General features: G+C 41.2%; 3 protein-coding genes across 3 annotated transcripts; 2 read left to right on the forward strand and 1 right to left on the reverse strand.

Annotated features, from left to right (window-relative positions):
* Positions 1-1,645: 1,645 nt before the first annotated feature.
* LOC106310675 (pentatricopeptide repeat-containing protein At4g20740) lies at positions 1,646-4,434 on the forward strand. The gene has a single exon (XM_013747905.1). The coding sequence runs from the start codon at positions 1,777-1,779 to the stop codon at positions 3,958-3,960; it is 2,184 nt and encodes a 727-aa protein (XP_013603359.1). The 5' UTR covers positions 1,646-1,776; the 3' UTR covers positions 3,961-4,434.
* Positions 4,435-4,499: 65 nt separating this feature from the next.
* LOC106310684 (C-factor) lies at positions 4,500-6,290 on the forward strand. Its single transcript, XM_013747916.1, has 6 exons — positions 4,500-4,822; positions 4,917-5,069; positions 5,165-5,258; positions 5,353-5,435; positions 5,587-5,740; positions 5,831-6,290. The coding sequence occupies exons 1-6, from the start codon at positions 4,631-4,633 to the stop codon at positions 6,064-6,066; spliced, it is 912 nt and encodes a 303-aa protein (XP_013603370.1). The 5' UTR covers positions 4,500-4,630; the 3' UTR covers positions 6,067-6,290.
* On the reverse strand, positions 6,286-8,617 carry LOC106310666 (pentatricopeptide repeat-containing protein At4g20770). Its single transcript, XM_013747897.1, has one exon. The coding sequence runs from the start codon at positions 8,596-8,598 to the stop codon at positions 6,298-6,300; it is 2,301 nt and encodes a 766-aa protein (XP_013603351.1). The 5' UTR covers positions 8,599-8,617; the 3' UTR covers positions 6,286-6,297.
* Between the last annotated feature and the right edge of the window lie 7,177 nt (positions 8,618-15,794).

The following is a 15,794-nucleotide window of genomic DNA, read 5'->3' on the forward strand; positions in this document are numbered from 1 at the left end:
ATGGTTCACATATTCAGTATGAGTCCGTAGTTTGATGTTAAAAAAAAAAAATTACAAAGCATTCATGATTAAAAATACTTATAATAAGATGGAATGTAGTTCCATTTTTTAATTCCATAATTTATCTTATTTCATTTTGTTTCCACTCATTCATAATATTCAAAAAATTGATACAACCAATATACTTTAGAGGTTTTGTTACACCTGAGGCTATATAAGGGGTTTACTTAATTGTCATCCTTCTTAAGTCTCAACAAGTGTATGTGAAAATAAAATAAGACATAACATCTAGACGGGTTTTGCAGAAGATACGGTTCACAATCGGAACATGAGACTATCGTTGGAAACCAACATTATGTTCTTTTTTTTCGTCGAAAAAAAAACATTATGTTATTTTTTTCTTGTTGGTCAAACCAAACCTTGGTTCCAACTCGTTATGGATGATAAAGAAAAAATCCTATGTGACTAATTAAAAAAGTCAAACAAAAACATTGTCGTTGTTCGAATGAAATGTCGACGCAAACCAGTTTGTTCCTTTCAAAAATATTTCAATTATATATCTTCTATTATGGTGCGATGGCAATGATTGTTGTGAGCAATCATTCGTTCTAATCCTCATTTTATATTATCTAATTGATTATGGAAAAAAATCAATAGTGATCAAGTATTTTGGCTGCCTAGCTAGTTGCAGCCACTGCCTAACTATCTAACGTGATTAGCCAACTAATCGTTCATAGACAAATAATTTTCTTAGACATGTTAGATAGAACTTTGCATATATAATAGTACTTTACAATTTCAAGTGATAATTGCGATAGTAATTGGCCTAAGTCATTGATTAAAAATACTTCTCTATTGCTTATAGCTATTGTGTGTTTGGGCTCTCACACAAGTCAATGGATACAATGGTATTAATGAAAAGTCTTTACATATTCCGATTATCATCCCGGTAACAGATTATTGTGAGTTGTCAAAAGGGTCAACTAATTACAAATTAAGTTTCATTAGGCTACCTAGCTAACTTTGGTTGACTTTCTTTTTATTTACCAATCGAAAATATACGTCAGTTTTCAGTATCATGGCTTAGTTTCAAAGCAAACAAGGAGACTGGACAGCAAAGGAAAATCTACACGATGCCTCGCCTAACCCTAACATCAGAAATCAACTGGTTAACTCTTTTGGTCGTTAGGTCCCTGGTCACCTACAACTCTCTGACTCCTTTATAGCGTAGCTTCTAAATCTCTGGCAGCATTTATGGATCCATAAGTGAAACTGAATTCTCTTTTCAGCATAAAAACTAATATTTTGGGTTTGATTGGTAACGTTTTACTACCATGATCATGATCAAGTATATATATACATAACTTTTTACTAATTACTAAAAATCGAATTTTGTTTCACGTAAGAAACTACGTCCAGCATTATATAATTTTTTGCTAAACATGTTTTAGTAGAGTATAACGTTATGCTCATACGGATTTTGTTTTGTTTTTGGATTTGGTGTTTGGTAGGCTATGCTGACTAGCTTTTGATTCTAAACATTATTTTAGGTTTTGTCACAATCCATAGCATTTAAATGTGACAAGTTCAAATCTTTTAATTCTTTAGATTTCTTATATTGTCCCAAAGATGTTTTGTTGCTTTCAGCCCATTTACAAATCAAATCCGGCCCACTTAAACTACAGTGACAATACACACGACGTCGTATATGCCATTTAACACATTAGCTCAAGTGTACCGAGAGAAGTTGGAAGAGCAGGCAAAAAAAAAATCGCGATGAAATTACCAAAACCTCCAAATCTCCCTGAGAAACCACTTAAACCCAACTTCTTCCACGGCCACCGTAAACCCTCCCGTAACCGCCCCGTCGTCCACGGTGGTCTCTTCTCCAACCGCCAATACCTCTCCAGAGACTCACCCCAATCACAATCCAACGCCGTCACCAACCGAACCCCCTTCGATCTCCGCAAATGGGACCCGCAATCCCGTCCCCGACCTTCTCCGCCGCCGTCTCCTCCTTCCGCAACCATCTCCGCCGCCTCCGAGCGTCTATCCCCGATCGCGCGCTTCGTCCTCGACGCCTTCCGCAAGAACCAAAACCACTGGGGCCCCTCCGTCGTCTCGGAGCTGAACAAACTCCGCCGCGTCACGCCGAGCACCGTCGCCGAGGTTCTGAAAGTAGGCAACAACGCCGCCGTCGCGGCGAAGTTCTTCCACTGGGCCGGCAAGCAGAAAGGGTACAGACACGACTTCGCGTCCTACAACGCCTTCGCGTATTGCCTTAACCGAACCGGAAACTTCCGCGCGGCGGATCAGTTGCCCGAGCTCATGGACTCCCAGGGAAGGCCACCGTCGGAGAAACAGTTCGAGATTCTGATCAGGATGCACGCGGATAATAAAAGAGGGTTAAGAGTTTATTACGTGTACGAGAAGATGAACAAGTTTGGATTCAAACCTAGCGTGTTCTTGTATAATAGGATAATGGATGCTTTGATGAAATGCGGTTACTTTGATTTAGCCTTAGCTGTTTATGATGATTTTAGAGAAGACGGTTTAGTTGAGGAACGTACCACTTTCATGATCTTGGTTAAAGGATTGTGCAAAGCTGGTAGAATGGAGGAGATGTTAGAGATAGCGCAGAGGATGAGGGATGATCTGTGTAAGCCTGATGTGTTTGCTTACACGGCGATGATCAAGACGTTGGTTTCCGAAGGGAATATTGATGGGAGTTTACGGGTCTGGGAGGAGATGAAACGCGATGAGGTGAAACCGGATGTGATGGCGTATGGAACGCTTGTTGTGGGTTTGTGTAAAGACGGTAGAGTTGAAAGAGGGTATGAGTTGTTTGTGGAGATGAAGGCGAAGGAGGTTTTGATTGATAGGGAGATCTATAGGGTTTTGATTGAAGGGTTTGTAGCGGATGGGAAGGTTAGATGTGCTTGTGATCTGTGGGAGGATCTGGTGGGTTCTGGGTATATTGCTGATCTTGGGATATATAATGCAGTTATTAAAGGGCTGTGTACTGTGAGCCAGGTTGATAAAGCATATAAGCTCTTCCAAGTTGCAGTTGAGGAAGAACTAGAGCCAGATTTTGAGACTTTGAGTCCTATTATGGTTGCTTATGTGGTGATGAAGAGATTGAGTGATTTTTTAGAATTGCTAGAACGAATTAGGGAATTTGGATACCCTGTAGCAGATTACCTTTCACAATTTTTTAAATTTTTGTGTGCTGACGAAGAAAAGAGAACGATAGCTTTAGATGTCTTTGATGTACTAAAGACTAAAGGTCATGGCAGTGTCTGTGTGTGCAACATTCTCATGGAAGCTCTTTACAAGATGGGGGATATTGAAAAGTCTTTGTCACTTTTATCTGAAATGAGGGAGTTTGGGTTTGAACCAGATTCATCATCGTACAGTATTGCAATTAGTTGTTCTATTGAGAAAGGAAAAGTTCAAGAGGCGTGTTCGTATCATGAAAAAATCACCGAGATGTCGTGTGTTCCTTCCATAGCTGCTTATCTGTCTCTTGCTAGAGGACTCAGCCAAATTGGAGAAATTGATGCTGTGATGTTATTAGTTCGTGAATGCCTGGGAAACGTTGAAAGTGGTCCTAGGGAGTTTATGTACGCTCTGAGGGTCTGTCATGTATGCAAAGCGAGTAGCGCTGAGACGGTTATGGAAGTTCTTGATGAGATGAATCAGGAAGGTGCATGTATCAGTGAAGTCATATACTGTGCGATTATCTCTGGTATGTCTAAGCATGGAACAATCAAAGCCGCAAGAGAAGTCTTTGCGGAACTGAAAAACAGAAAAATTATGACAGAGGCTGAAATGGTAGTCTATGATGAAATGTTGGTTGAGCAGACAAAGAAGAAAACAGCTGATTTGGTGCTTTCAGGGATCAAGTTTTTCGGTCTTGAGTCAAAACTAAGAGCAAAAGGTTGCAGAATACTCGATTAACTAACGCTTGGGGGAGTGATAGATCACACAGCTGCAAAGAGGAGCTGCTTTGTACGGACAACTGCATAAGCTCTTTTGTGCCTTGGTATTAGTCTGAGTTCAATGTTCACTTGGGTGCGGTTTGCCGAGCCCAACCATGAAAGTCTTGGAATATTTCTCATGAATCGATGTCATGAAAGTGTTATTTTTTTGGGTCATACTGGTTGCTGAAGCTTGGGAGGAGACTCTATACATTGGTGGGGTTCAAGGGTGATGCATTGAAGCTTGGGAGTGTCTATTAAGGTCTGAAGGTGTTTCTATTTATAGAGTGCTTGTAAGGAAGTTTATACAAAAAGTGAAACTCATTTTTCACATAAAATGGCTTTTAAGTATTAATAATCCATTGTTAGTTTAGTGCTAGTGTTTCAAAAAAATAGTGCTAAGTGCTAACTCACCATATCACTGAACTAGCTCAATTATTTCTGCTATTTTAGATTTCTAAATTTTACATTCTTTAAATTAAAAAATATTGGTCTGTCTGAAATTGGAATAAAGTTTGGATTTTTATCCCCACCTTTGTGGAAATGGCAGTTAAGTTTCCGTGTCAATGGCGATGAAAAGTGGTTGCCTTTATGATCCATCCTCTTTCTCTTATCTTACTTAATCACACACATCCGAAAAATAGCATCCAATGCGCTGCTCTTTCGTAATGAACACTCTGGTGAAGACAGGTGGCGCGTGGCTTGTTTCGCCGTCGTTGGCAGCTGTGAGGAGGATGAGTGTACCTGGTTTCGCCACGTCATCATCATCATCTTCTGTACCCAATTGGGAAGGTGGAGTTTCCATGGTACAAGGAGCTTCCAGAGGCATCGGCCTCGAGTTTGTGAGCCTCTTGAATCTTTTATTCAGCTGAGATCAGACATTAGATCCAAACGTGTCTGTTTAAGCTAAAGCTTTTCACGTTTTTTTTTGTGTAGGTAAGGCAGTTGTTAGAGAACAATAAGAAAGGACATGTTGTTGCCACTTGCCGGAATCCAAAAGAAGCAACAAGTCTCATTAATCTGAAGAATAGCTTCTCTGAGAGGCTTTTCATCCAAAAGCTTGATGTTACAGATGAAACCACCATTGAGGTTAATATTCTCTTCCTTCGAATTTGTCTTAAAAGTGGATCTTGTGGCTAGTCTCTTCCTTTTTTTTCTTAAACTGTGTCATTGGTATTGATTAGGAATCAGCGGAATCTGTAAGAGAAAGATATGGTTCTCTCAACTTACTTATAAACGCAACTGGTATACTTTCAATTCCTGGTGTATTGCAGCCAGGTATGAGTAGTTTTTTTTTCATTTGATGACTAATCAAGAGACGTTTGAGGACTAACCAATGAAGCTTAATCTTTTCATTTTGATGTCAGTACAGAAACAACATTGAACAAGGTTGAAAAATCATCATTGATGCTTGCTTATGAGGTTAACGCGGTTGGTCCAATTCTAGTAATGAAGGTAAGCACTCCAAATTCCCTTTGCTTTTCTAAAGGAGTTGCCTTTAGATTGTGCCACAGGCCCACAGAGTGAGAAATGGGTTGATAGCTAATCTAAGTAATGCATGGACAAATCAATCAATCATGAAAAATTTATGTTGCCTTTGTTGTAGCATATGTGGCCTCTCCTCAAGGCTGGTGGAGGAAATGGAACCGAGAGGGCAGTTGCTGTTGTAGCCAATTTAAGCGCACGAGTTGGATCCATTGGAGATAACAAACTTGGTGGTTGGCACTCTTACAGAGCTTCAAAAACCGCACTCAACCAATGTACTGCATATTTGAAAAAGTCTTGATCTTATTGGTAAGAACTGAGAAAACAAAACCATTAACTTCTGTTCCAAACTTTTGCTTACGCAGTGACGAAGAATGTATCGGTTGAGTTGGGTAGGAGGAAGGATCCTGTGGTATGCATTCTACTGCATCCAGGCACGGTAGACACTGATCTCTCTCGACCTTTCCAAAGAAATGTTCCTGAAGGAAAGCTTTTCACAAAAGAGTACTCTGTTCAGAAACTATTGCACATCATCAACAATGCAAAGAAACAAGACAACGGCAAGTTCTTTGCTTGGGATGGCCAGGAGATACCTTGGTGATACTTTAAATTCTATTATTATGTCCAAATTCTATTGGATTCTTGCTCTTTCTTGGTTTGGTAGCCATCCCTTTTGAGTAATACTAAATAACCTTGGAGTGAGTGTCCAGAAGTTGAGAGCTTTCTGAATATTCAATATCATTCCAATCTATTTTCCCTTTTCTTGAAACAATTCAATAATTGATGTGATGGTACAATCTTTAATCTACAGTGTGTTTACCTTTACAAGCTATTACATGTTCTCTGTGATCCAGCTATGACCTGGAGTCTTATACACTCTGTTCTTGTTCATCAACCCTTGAAGAGCTGCAGCTTCATCCCACCGTCTCACAGAAGTATATATGTTGCTTAGCAGCACATAAGTTGCTGAGTTCTGAGGATCCAGAGCTATGAGTTTCTCTGCGATTCGTCTAGCCAAGCTCACATCACCATGGACTCTACATGAACTAAGCAGAATCTCCCATAGAACAGAGCTGTTTTTGTATGGTGTAGCTTCTGCAAGTGCCTCAGCGTCTTCAAGCCGGCCAGCTCTTCCAAGACAATCAACTATACAGATGTAATGATCCAGCTCCGGCTCAATACCATGATCTCTCTGCATGGAACTGAGTATCTCAAGCCCGGTGTCCACCAGTCCTGAGTGGTTACAAGCAGTCAACAGGGAGACAAAAGTTATCCAGTCTGGCTTCTCTCCCCTTGAAATCATCTCTCTGTAGAGACCAACAGCTTCGTCACCTCGTCCGTTATGAGCATACCCGTGTATCATCTCGTTCCAAAGAACTATGCTTTTAACCAACACGGTATCAAACAACTCTCGAGCCGAGTCTATTTCACCGCACTTACAGTACATATCCGTAAGAGCGGTTTCAACAAAGGGATCACTTGCATATCCGCTCTTCACTACATGTCCATGAAACTGTCTTCCATGGAGCAAACTACATAACCTCGAACAGCTACCTAACAAAGTAGCGTATGAAGTTTCATTAGGAAACAACACACCAGTCTGAAGCAATTTTCTGAATAGCATTAAAGCTTTTGTGTCAAGCAAGTTGCGACTGAGACCTGCCATCATGGAGTTCCAACAAGCTATATCTAGTTCTGTTATACAATCATCAAAGATGTGTTCAGATGTCTCTACCTTCTCACATTCAGAGTACATTGCAATAAGACCACTAACTATGTGACTGTTCCTAGAAACATTGGTCCTTATCACCACACCGTGGATCTGTTTTCCTCCTCCTAGAAATCTCAATCTAGCGCATGAGCTTAGTATCACACTCAAAGTTGTTCTATCTGGTTTCAGATTCTGAAGCTGCATTTCTCTGAACTGGTTTATTGTTTCCTCATAGTGTTCAAACTTGGAGTAGCCAGAGAGCAAAGCATTCCAAGCGGTAACACTGGGGTTAGGCATGCCACTGAATATACTCCTACCAGTTTCAACATCCCCTGAACGAAAGCAAGCTCCAAGAACAGAAGTGCATGTAACTTCGTTCGGTTCAAAACCAGACTCTCTCATTCTCTTATAATATTCAATCGATTTGTGACTTTGATAGTCCTGACCAAACCCAGCTATCATAATGTTCCAAGAGACAACATTCACTTTATGCATCTCAGTAAAAATCAGCTCTGCACTATTCATGTCTTCGTGCTTTGCGCAAGTTTCGAGCAGAGAGTTGTTCAGATGGAGATCTCCTTGTAACCCAAGTCTCAACATGAGACTATGGATCTGTTTCCCCAAAACATTGCGATAGATTTCACTAGAGCCATCACATTCTTCTCTTGGAGCAGAGATCCTGAGAATATTAGATAAGCAAACAGGATCCACCTGGACACCTTTCTCGCACATCGATCTAAACATGTGAACTGCCTCCAAAACTCTATTCTCCCGAGCTAACCCGTTGATCACAGCGGTAAAAGAGACCTCATTAGGCTCAGAGAGACATTCAAAGACCCTAACACCATGTTCAACCATAAGCCCGCACTTAGCATACATAGACAACAAAGCATTGCCAACGAAAATGTTATCATCAAGACCAACTTTAACAGCAATCCCGTGACATCTCATACCCGTTACACCATCCAAAAGCTTGCTACAAGCGCTCAAAACGCTAGCTAGCGTGAACCGAGAAGGCAAAAACCCTTGAGAAACCATCCTCTCATAAACAACCAAAGCTTCCTCCTCTAAACCTTTACGTACCAAGACGCTAATCATGTTGTTCCACGACACTACATCTCTCTCAGGCATTGCATCAAACACCTCAGTGGCTTCACCCAAGTTCCCAACTTTACAACAAAACGTCAGGAAAGCATTCCACGAGTAAACATCTCTCACAGGCATTTCGTAGAACACCTTACGTGCGTAACCTTTATCACCACACTCGCAGTATAAATCTAGTAAGCGATTACAGAGATAAGTATCGCCTACAAATCCAGTCCGAAGGATGGACCCATGAATGATTTTACCGGAAAGTTTACACTTTTGATCTTTGCAAAGACGTAAGAGATTCGCTAAGTAACGATTGCTTCCACTAGGCATATTTACTCTGTTTCTGAGCTCAAAGCTCTGTTTTGACAAACAATGAGGAGGTGCGTGTTTGTGTAAAAATTATAAAAAAAATACAAAATCTATTAAATAAAATTATTTTGGATAAAAATTATTAAATTAATATTTAAAATAAAAAAATTAGAATCACTTTATTTAATACTTCTTCTATTTCAAAATGATCATTGGTTTTCTTTTAAAGTATAGAGTTTTCAACTTTTAATATATTTTTATCAGACAAAAAACAGTAGTTGTAAATTTTTTAGAAATTAATTGTATTTATTGAATTCTAATTAACAAAATAATAGAAAACAGTTACTTAAAAATAATGTATTTATAATCAAATTTAAGATTTTTTTTTAAAGACTTCAAAACATACATCTCTTTAAAATGGAATAGATTATAGAAAAATAAACTCAAATGACTATAATCCAAGTTTAGAATTATTACCCGAAGCAAATTTACAACAAAAATTATAGCTAAGAAATGCACTAAAAGCTGATTATACAATTAGTCTAAATTACCAATAATACAAATCTTGCTATCCATAAACTTTTAGTTTAGAGTTATTACTCAAAACAAATTTACCTAAAAAATTATAGCAAAAAAAAATGCACTAAGAGGAAGAGCTTCACCAACGAAGGTTTGCTCTTGCTCCTACCTTCTCCTTAACTCTGTTTTTGGTTTGCTTTTGCTCCTACCTTCTCATTTTCCTCCGATATGTGGGTCGCCCTAGAGGAAGAGCTTCACCGACAAAGATTTCTCGGCCGGAATCAGAGGTAGTTTGGCTCTCCGGTGTGGCTACGAGGGTGGAGAGATGGTGGCTGGTGCAATGGTCGGTTTTTAGGGTTATTGAAGGGCTCAAGTTTTCATCTTTTGGGTCCTTCGTCGACGAGTTGATAGCGCGTGTGGAGGTTACGGCGGCTCCTTCTCCAGATCTGGTGTCGATTCTTCTAGATCGGCCTTGTCGTGGTCTGTTCCAAGGAGTGGTGTCAGAAATTAGAATGGTGGCTCCCCTCGGCGTCTTGGTGAGTCGCTCTCTTATGTCCGACGTCGTATGTGCTCTGGAGGTAGCTTTACTCGGAGGCGCGTCTCAAGCCGGAGGTTTGTCTAATGTCTAGTGTGTGCTATGAAAGATATTGTCAACATATCTCCGAGTATCTAGGAGTTAATACCTACCTAGATTATAATCCCTTGTAAAGTGTAACTAGATAACAACCTTCTGTATATTTAAACGATGTATCTTGTTCATTGAATGATAAGGGAAACTCAGTTTATAACATGGTATCAGAGCATCAAAGCTCCTGAGACCCATTCATTTCTTTCTCTCTCCCTTCTATTCATCACCTCCATCTGACCTTCTCTTTTCTTTTCATGGCTGCTCAAAATGCTCAACCCGTTGAAAGAGCGTTTGGGGTTACGAACATCAAAACCCACATTCCCTTGACTCTGGATCTTGAAGATCACAACTATGATGCTTGGCGCGAACTCTTCCTCATGCTCTGCCTTGCGTTTGACGTATTGGGACACATAGACGGCACCGCCGTCCCTGCTAATGATGATGACACACCCTGGAAGAAACGCGACAGTATGGTCAAACTCTGGCTCTACGGCACTCTTGCCGAACCTCTGTTTCGCAGCATCTTCAAAATCGGCGGCACATCACGAGACATATGGCTTCGCATTGAAAACCAGTTCAGGAACAACAAAGAGGCTCGCGCACTTCAACTTGATCATGACTTGCGTACTACCGAGATTGGAGAACAATCAGTACATGACTACTGTCAGAAGCTGAAATCAATCTCAGATCTCTTGGCGAATCTCGACGCTCCTGTAGTGGATCGCACTCTCGTCATGTATCTCCTGAATGGACTGAACGAGAAGTATGACAACATCATCAATGTCATCAAGCACAAGGATCCGTTCCCCTCATTTGATAACGCCAAATCGATGCTTCTTAATGAAGAAACACGTCTCAAAAGAGGAACCAAAGGTCCAGTAAGCAACAATACCCCATCGTCCTCCACTGTCCTGACGGCAACAACGGACAAGCCGCAAGTCAATCACACAAGAGGCAACCGTAAACAGAACAATAGGGGTCGTGGTCGCTCAGGTTTTGGTAATCAACGTCCTTGGAGCAATAACTGGGCGCCAAACTGGAATCAGCCTTGGCAACAACCGTTATTTCCAAGAGCTAAGATGCAGTGGCCACAATATACAACGCCTTGGACACAGCCGACTGCAAGAGGGCTTCTAGGACCCGCACCACAACAACCAGAGCAAGCTCATGTTGCCAACACTCAGCCTCAACTTACCACTGATTTCGCTCAGGTCTTCAACACTATGACACTAGGCGATCCAGGGGCTGCGAACTGGTACATGGACTCCGGTGCTACTGCACATCTAGCATCATCCTCAGGTATTCTAAACTCTGTTCTTAAAAACTGCACCGGAACATCAGTCATCGTCGGTAACGGTTCAAAAATTCCCATCACAAATATTGGTTCATCATTTCTTTCTAGTCCTTACCGTCCTCTTTCTTTAAATAATGTTTTTGTTGCACCCAACATTATCAAAAACCTTATTTCTATTCGTCGGTTTACTAACGATAATTGGTGTTCGGTCGAATTCGACCCTTTTGGTTTTTCAATGAAGGATCTCAACACCAAGAAGACTCTTCTCCGCAGTGAGAGTACCAGAGATCTTTACTCCATTCCGTGTCTCCCAAGTAAACCGCCGACTCCTTCAGCTTTTGTTATTGCTTCTCCTTCTCTGTGGCACAAATGTCTCGGCCACGTTAATAATGCGTCTTTACGCTCTTTGATTTCTTCGCACTCTATTTCTTGTAATAAAGGCGAGTTTCCATTATGTTGTGAAGCTTGCCAATTGGGTAAACAACTCAAACTTCCTTTTCATGAAAGTAATCATATTGTTTCTTTTCCTTTTGAACTTATTCACTCGGACTTGTGGACTTCACCTATTGATAGCATGAGTGGTATTCGTTATTATGTTTTGTTTTTGGATCACTACTCTCACTTCGTATGGATTTATCCCTTACGACGCAAGTCTGAAGTTTTCGCAAAATTCACTCACTTTGCTTCTTTTGTGAAAACACAGTTCAAAACAAACATTCAATCCTTCCAGTGCGACAATGGCGGGGAGTACAACAATGCCCAATTCCAAACCTTTTTCTCTGATAATGGAATCAAGGTTCAGTTTTCCTGTCCTCATACGTCTCAACAAAATGGACGTTCTGAGAGGATGATCAGAACCATTAACAACACCATTCGAACCTTGCTATTTCAAGCTCGCCTTTCACCAGTCTTTTGGGTGGAGGCACTTCACACAGCCGTTCATCTCCTAAACATCCTTCCTTCTACATCCATCGAAAATAATATCCCATACCAGAAACTCTATCACAAAAAGCCAACCTATGACCATCTTAAAACCTTCGTCTCTCTTTGTTACCCAAACGTTAACCACTTCTTTCTTCACAAACTAGCTCCACGCTCTGCTCCATCAGTCTTTCTTGGCTATCCTACAAACCACAAAGGCTATCACTGCATGGATCTTAAGACCAGTAAAATCATTATCTCTCGTCATGTAGTCTTTGACGAAACTATCTTCCCAGCAGCTGAACCTCAACTAAAAAGCTCCGCAAACACTTACAAGTTTCTGGAAATTTCTTTGGATACATCTCCTCTCTTCAAACAGATTCTACAAACTCCAATGGAGTCACCGGTGCATCTAACAATACCGGCTCCTCCTCCCGCCACTGTCGCACCTGTCCATGCTCCTACTTCTCGTCACTCTATGATGACAAGAAGCAAAGATGGAACTCGTAAACAAAAGTCCATCGTCTCTCTTCTTACCTCGTCCATCTCTCCTTTACCAAAAAGCCACCTTCATGCTCTTTCTGATCCTAACTGGAACCCGGCTATGGGTGATGAGTACGGTGCTTTGGTTAAGAACAAGACGTTTAGTCTAGTACCTAGGCCTCCTGATGCTAACATTATTCGTGCTATTTGGCTTTATAAACATAAGACATGTCCAGATGGTACGATCAGACGACACAAGGCTCGCGTCGTCGCTAACGGCAAATCACAAGAGGAAGGACTAGACTATGATGAAACATTTAGTCCAGTCATGAAGCCGGTCACGATCCGAACTGTTCTTCATCTTGCCTTGCATAATGACTGGGAGGTCCACCATCTTGACGTCAAAAATGCATTTCTTCATGGCAGACTAGAGGAAACAGTCTACATGCATCAACCTCCCAGAATGGTTGATCCCAATAAACCAAATCACGTCTGTAAACTCAATAAGGCTCTTTACGGTCTCAAGCAAGCACCACGTGCTTGAAATGCACGGTTCTCTCAATATGTAGCCAAACTTGGGTTCACAAAGAGATGCAGTGACACGTCTCTATATGTCTACGACATAGGAGGAGATCGAGCTTACATACTCCTTTATGTCGATGACAATCTTCTCACTGCCTCCTCTCCACGCCTTAGAGAAACAATTGCTTCCAAACTGAAACAAGAGTTTGAGATGTCAGATGATGGCAAACTTACTTACTTTCTCGGCATCAAAGTTGATCACAAGGCAGGTGGTTTGTTTTTGAGTCAGTCGAGTTATGCTAAAGAAATTCTTCTTCGAGCTAACATGCAGGACTGTAAGCCAATCGCTACTCAGTGGACCTCAAAGCAAAACTCTCTGCGAACGATGGTGACAAAGTTGACGATCCTACACTATACAGAAGCATTGCAGGGGCTCTTCAGTTTCTCACACTAACACGCCCGGACATTCAATATGCCGTACATCAGCTATGCTTGTTCATGCATGACCCAAGACTCTCTCACTTCCTCGCAATGAAAAGAGTCCTTCGGTACTTGCAGGACACGATCGATCACGGCCTGCAGCTCCACAAATCTTCCTCCATGTCCCTCACTGCGTACACAGGCGCCGACTGCGAGGGCTGTCCGGACACACGACGATCCACTTCGGGATACTGCATCTACCTAGGAGACAATCTTGTTTCATGGTCCTCCAAGCGACAGGAAACAGTCTCCCGCTCAAGCTCAGAAGCGGAATACAAAGGCGTGGCAAATGCTGTTGCTGAAACGTGTTGGATACGTAACCTCTTACTAGAACTAAAATGCCCAATCACCTCAGCTATGCTGGTCTATTGTGATAACGTAAGTGTCGTTTACTTGTCCAACAATCCAGTGAAGCATCAGAGAACAAAGCATGTGGAAATAAACATACATTTTGTCCGAGAAAAGGTGGCAATGGGTCAAGTACGAGTTCTACATGTTCCTTCCACTTCACAGTATGCTGACATATTTACTAAAGGTCTCCCTTCTTCCCTATTCAACGAGTTCAAATCCAGTCTTTCCGTTCAGCCACCTGACGATAAGACTGAGGGAGGGTGAAAGATATTGTCAATATATCTCTGAGTATCTAGGAGTCAATACCTACCTAGATTACAATCCCTTGTAAAGTGTAACTAGATAACAACCTTGTGTATATTTAAACGATGTATCTTGTTCATTGAATGATAAAGGAAACTCAGTTTATAACATGCTAGTGCTTCCGGCAAAGGCGTGTGGAGGTTCAAAGGGTTGCGTCGCGTTTCTAGTCGTCTATGGCCGGTTCGTTGCAACTCAGGTGACTTCCCTCTCATTCGCAGTTCCTCTGCCCGGTTCCGGTTCGTCTATGAAGCTGCCCACAAGTTTTTTAGGCGTCTTGCTTTTGTTTCTCCTTTGCAGTTATACGTCCCTTTGCCACGGGTGCGTCTGTTGACGATTTAAAGTTATCCTTATTCCGGTTCTCGGAACGGCAGGTAGCGATGTGAATATTAACTCGGGTGGTCTCCGGGTTGGTGTCTCTCGGTGGTTCTTCTCAGCTCATCCCACTGCCGACGTTAGTCTGCGGATTCATCGGTAGGGTTGATTCTTATAGCTTCTTCAGGTCTTAAAGAGTGTCATCGGTCTCCGTTTCAGGTGTGTTCTCGGACCCTTCTTTTTGCTTCTCTGGTTGAGGAGTTTTATTTTTTTTTCTTCCTAATGCACTAAGAGCATGAGCATTGGTGAACCCCCTTTTGGGGTTCATCCAATTTTTTTAATATTTTTTGTGGGACCATGAACAGTTATGAACCTGTATTTGTTGTTTTCTGCATTAGTGAACTCGAATAAGGAGTTCATAGAAATAAAATAATAATATTAATTTATAAAAAAAAATTATAAATTATTCAGAATACATGAATAAAATATTAAAATATATTACAAAATTTTGAAAACTTTTTATTTAATACATTAAGAGTAGATTACATAAATAGAGAAATTCAAGAACATACAAAGTTTATTCATCTTCATCACCAAACTTTTGCCAAATATTTTTCACTAAATCAGCTTTCAAACGATCATGCTTCTCTAAATCTCGAACTTCTCTGCGGACGCCTAACATATCATTGACATGAATACTATCTCTACTTCTCACTCTCAAACTTCTGCTGGACTCTCTTGACTCGAACTCAGATGTATTAATTTGAGCGTATCCGTCTCGTTCATTCTCTACTATCATATTGTGCAATATGACACAAGTTCTCATTATCTTTCCTATCTTTTCCTTGTCCCATTGTAGAGCTGGATTTCTAACAATTGCAAACCTCGATTGCAATACTCCAAAAGCCCGTTCGACATCTTTTCTGGCAGATTCTTGCTTCTCTGCAAATTTCTCGGCTTTAGGACCTTGAGGAAGTGGGATGGATTGGATAAATGTTGCCCAATTTGGATAAATTCTGCCAGTAAGATAGTAGGCCACACGATAAGTGTGGTTGTTCACCTTGAACTTAACTTTAGGTGCTCGACCATGTAAGATGTCATCAAAAACAGGTGACCAATCAAGAACATTGATATCGTTGAGGGTACCCGGTAAGCCGAAAAATGCGTGCCATATCCAAAGATCTTGTGATGCCACAGCTTCTAAGACTATTGTCGGCTTTCCTGAACCACGTGTGAACTGACCTTTCCAAGTCGTTGGGCAGTTTTTCCACTCCCAATGCATACAGTCGATGCTGCCTATCATCCCTGGAAACCCCCGTACCTCTCCAACATCGAGTAATCATTGAAGATCCCCGGCTGTAGGTCTTCGTAGATACTCATCTCCAAACAATTGTATTATTGCAT

Source organism: Brassica oleracea, chromosome C1 (genome assembly GCF_000695525.1).
Source record: "Brassica oleracea var. oleracea cultivar TO1000 chromosome C1, BOL, whole genome shotgun sequence".
NCBI classification, from domain to species: Eukaryota; Viridiplantae; Streptophyta; class Magnoliopsida; order Brassicales; family Brassicaceae; genus Brassica; species Brassica oleracea.

Coding starts and splice junctions, on each gene's coding strand:
- LOC106310666 (XM_013747897.1), bottom strand. CDS start 8,598: ATGCCTAGTGGAAGCAATCGTTACTTAGCGAATCTCTTACGTCTTTGC.
- LOC106310675 (XM_013747905.1), top strand. CDS start 1,777: ATGAAATTACCAAAACCTCCAAATCTCCCTGAGAAACCACTTAAACCC.
- LOC106310684 (XM_013747916.1), top strand. CDS start 4,631: ATGCGCTGCTCTTTCGTAATGAACACTCTGGTGAAGACAGGTGGCGCG. Junction 5,070..5,164: donor CAGATGAAACCACCATTGAG/GTTAATATTCTC, acceptor GGTATTGATTAG/GAATCAGCGGAATCTGTAAG. Junction 5,741..5,830: donor AAAAACCGCACTCAACCAAT/GTACTGCATATT, acceptor TTGCTTACGCAG/TGACGAAGAATGTATCGGTT.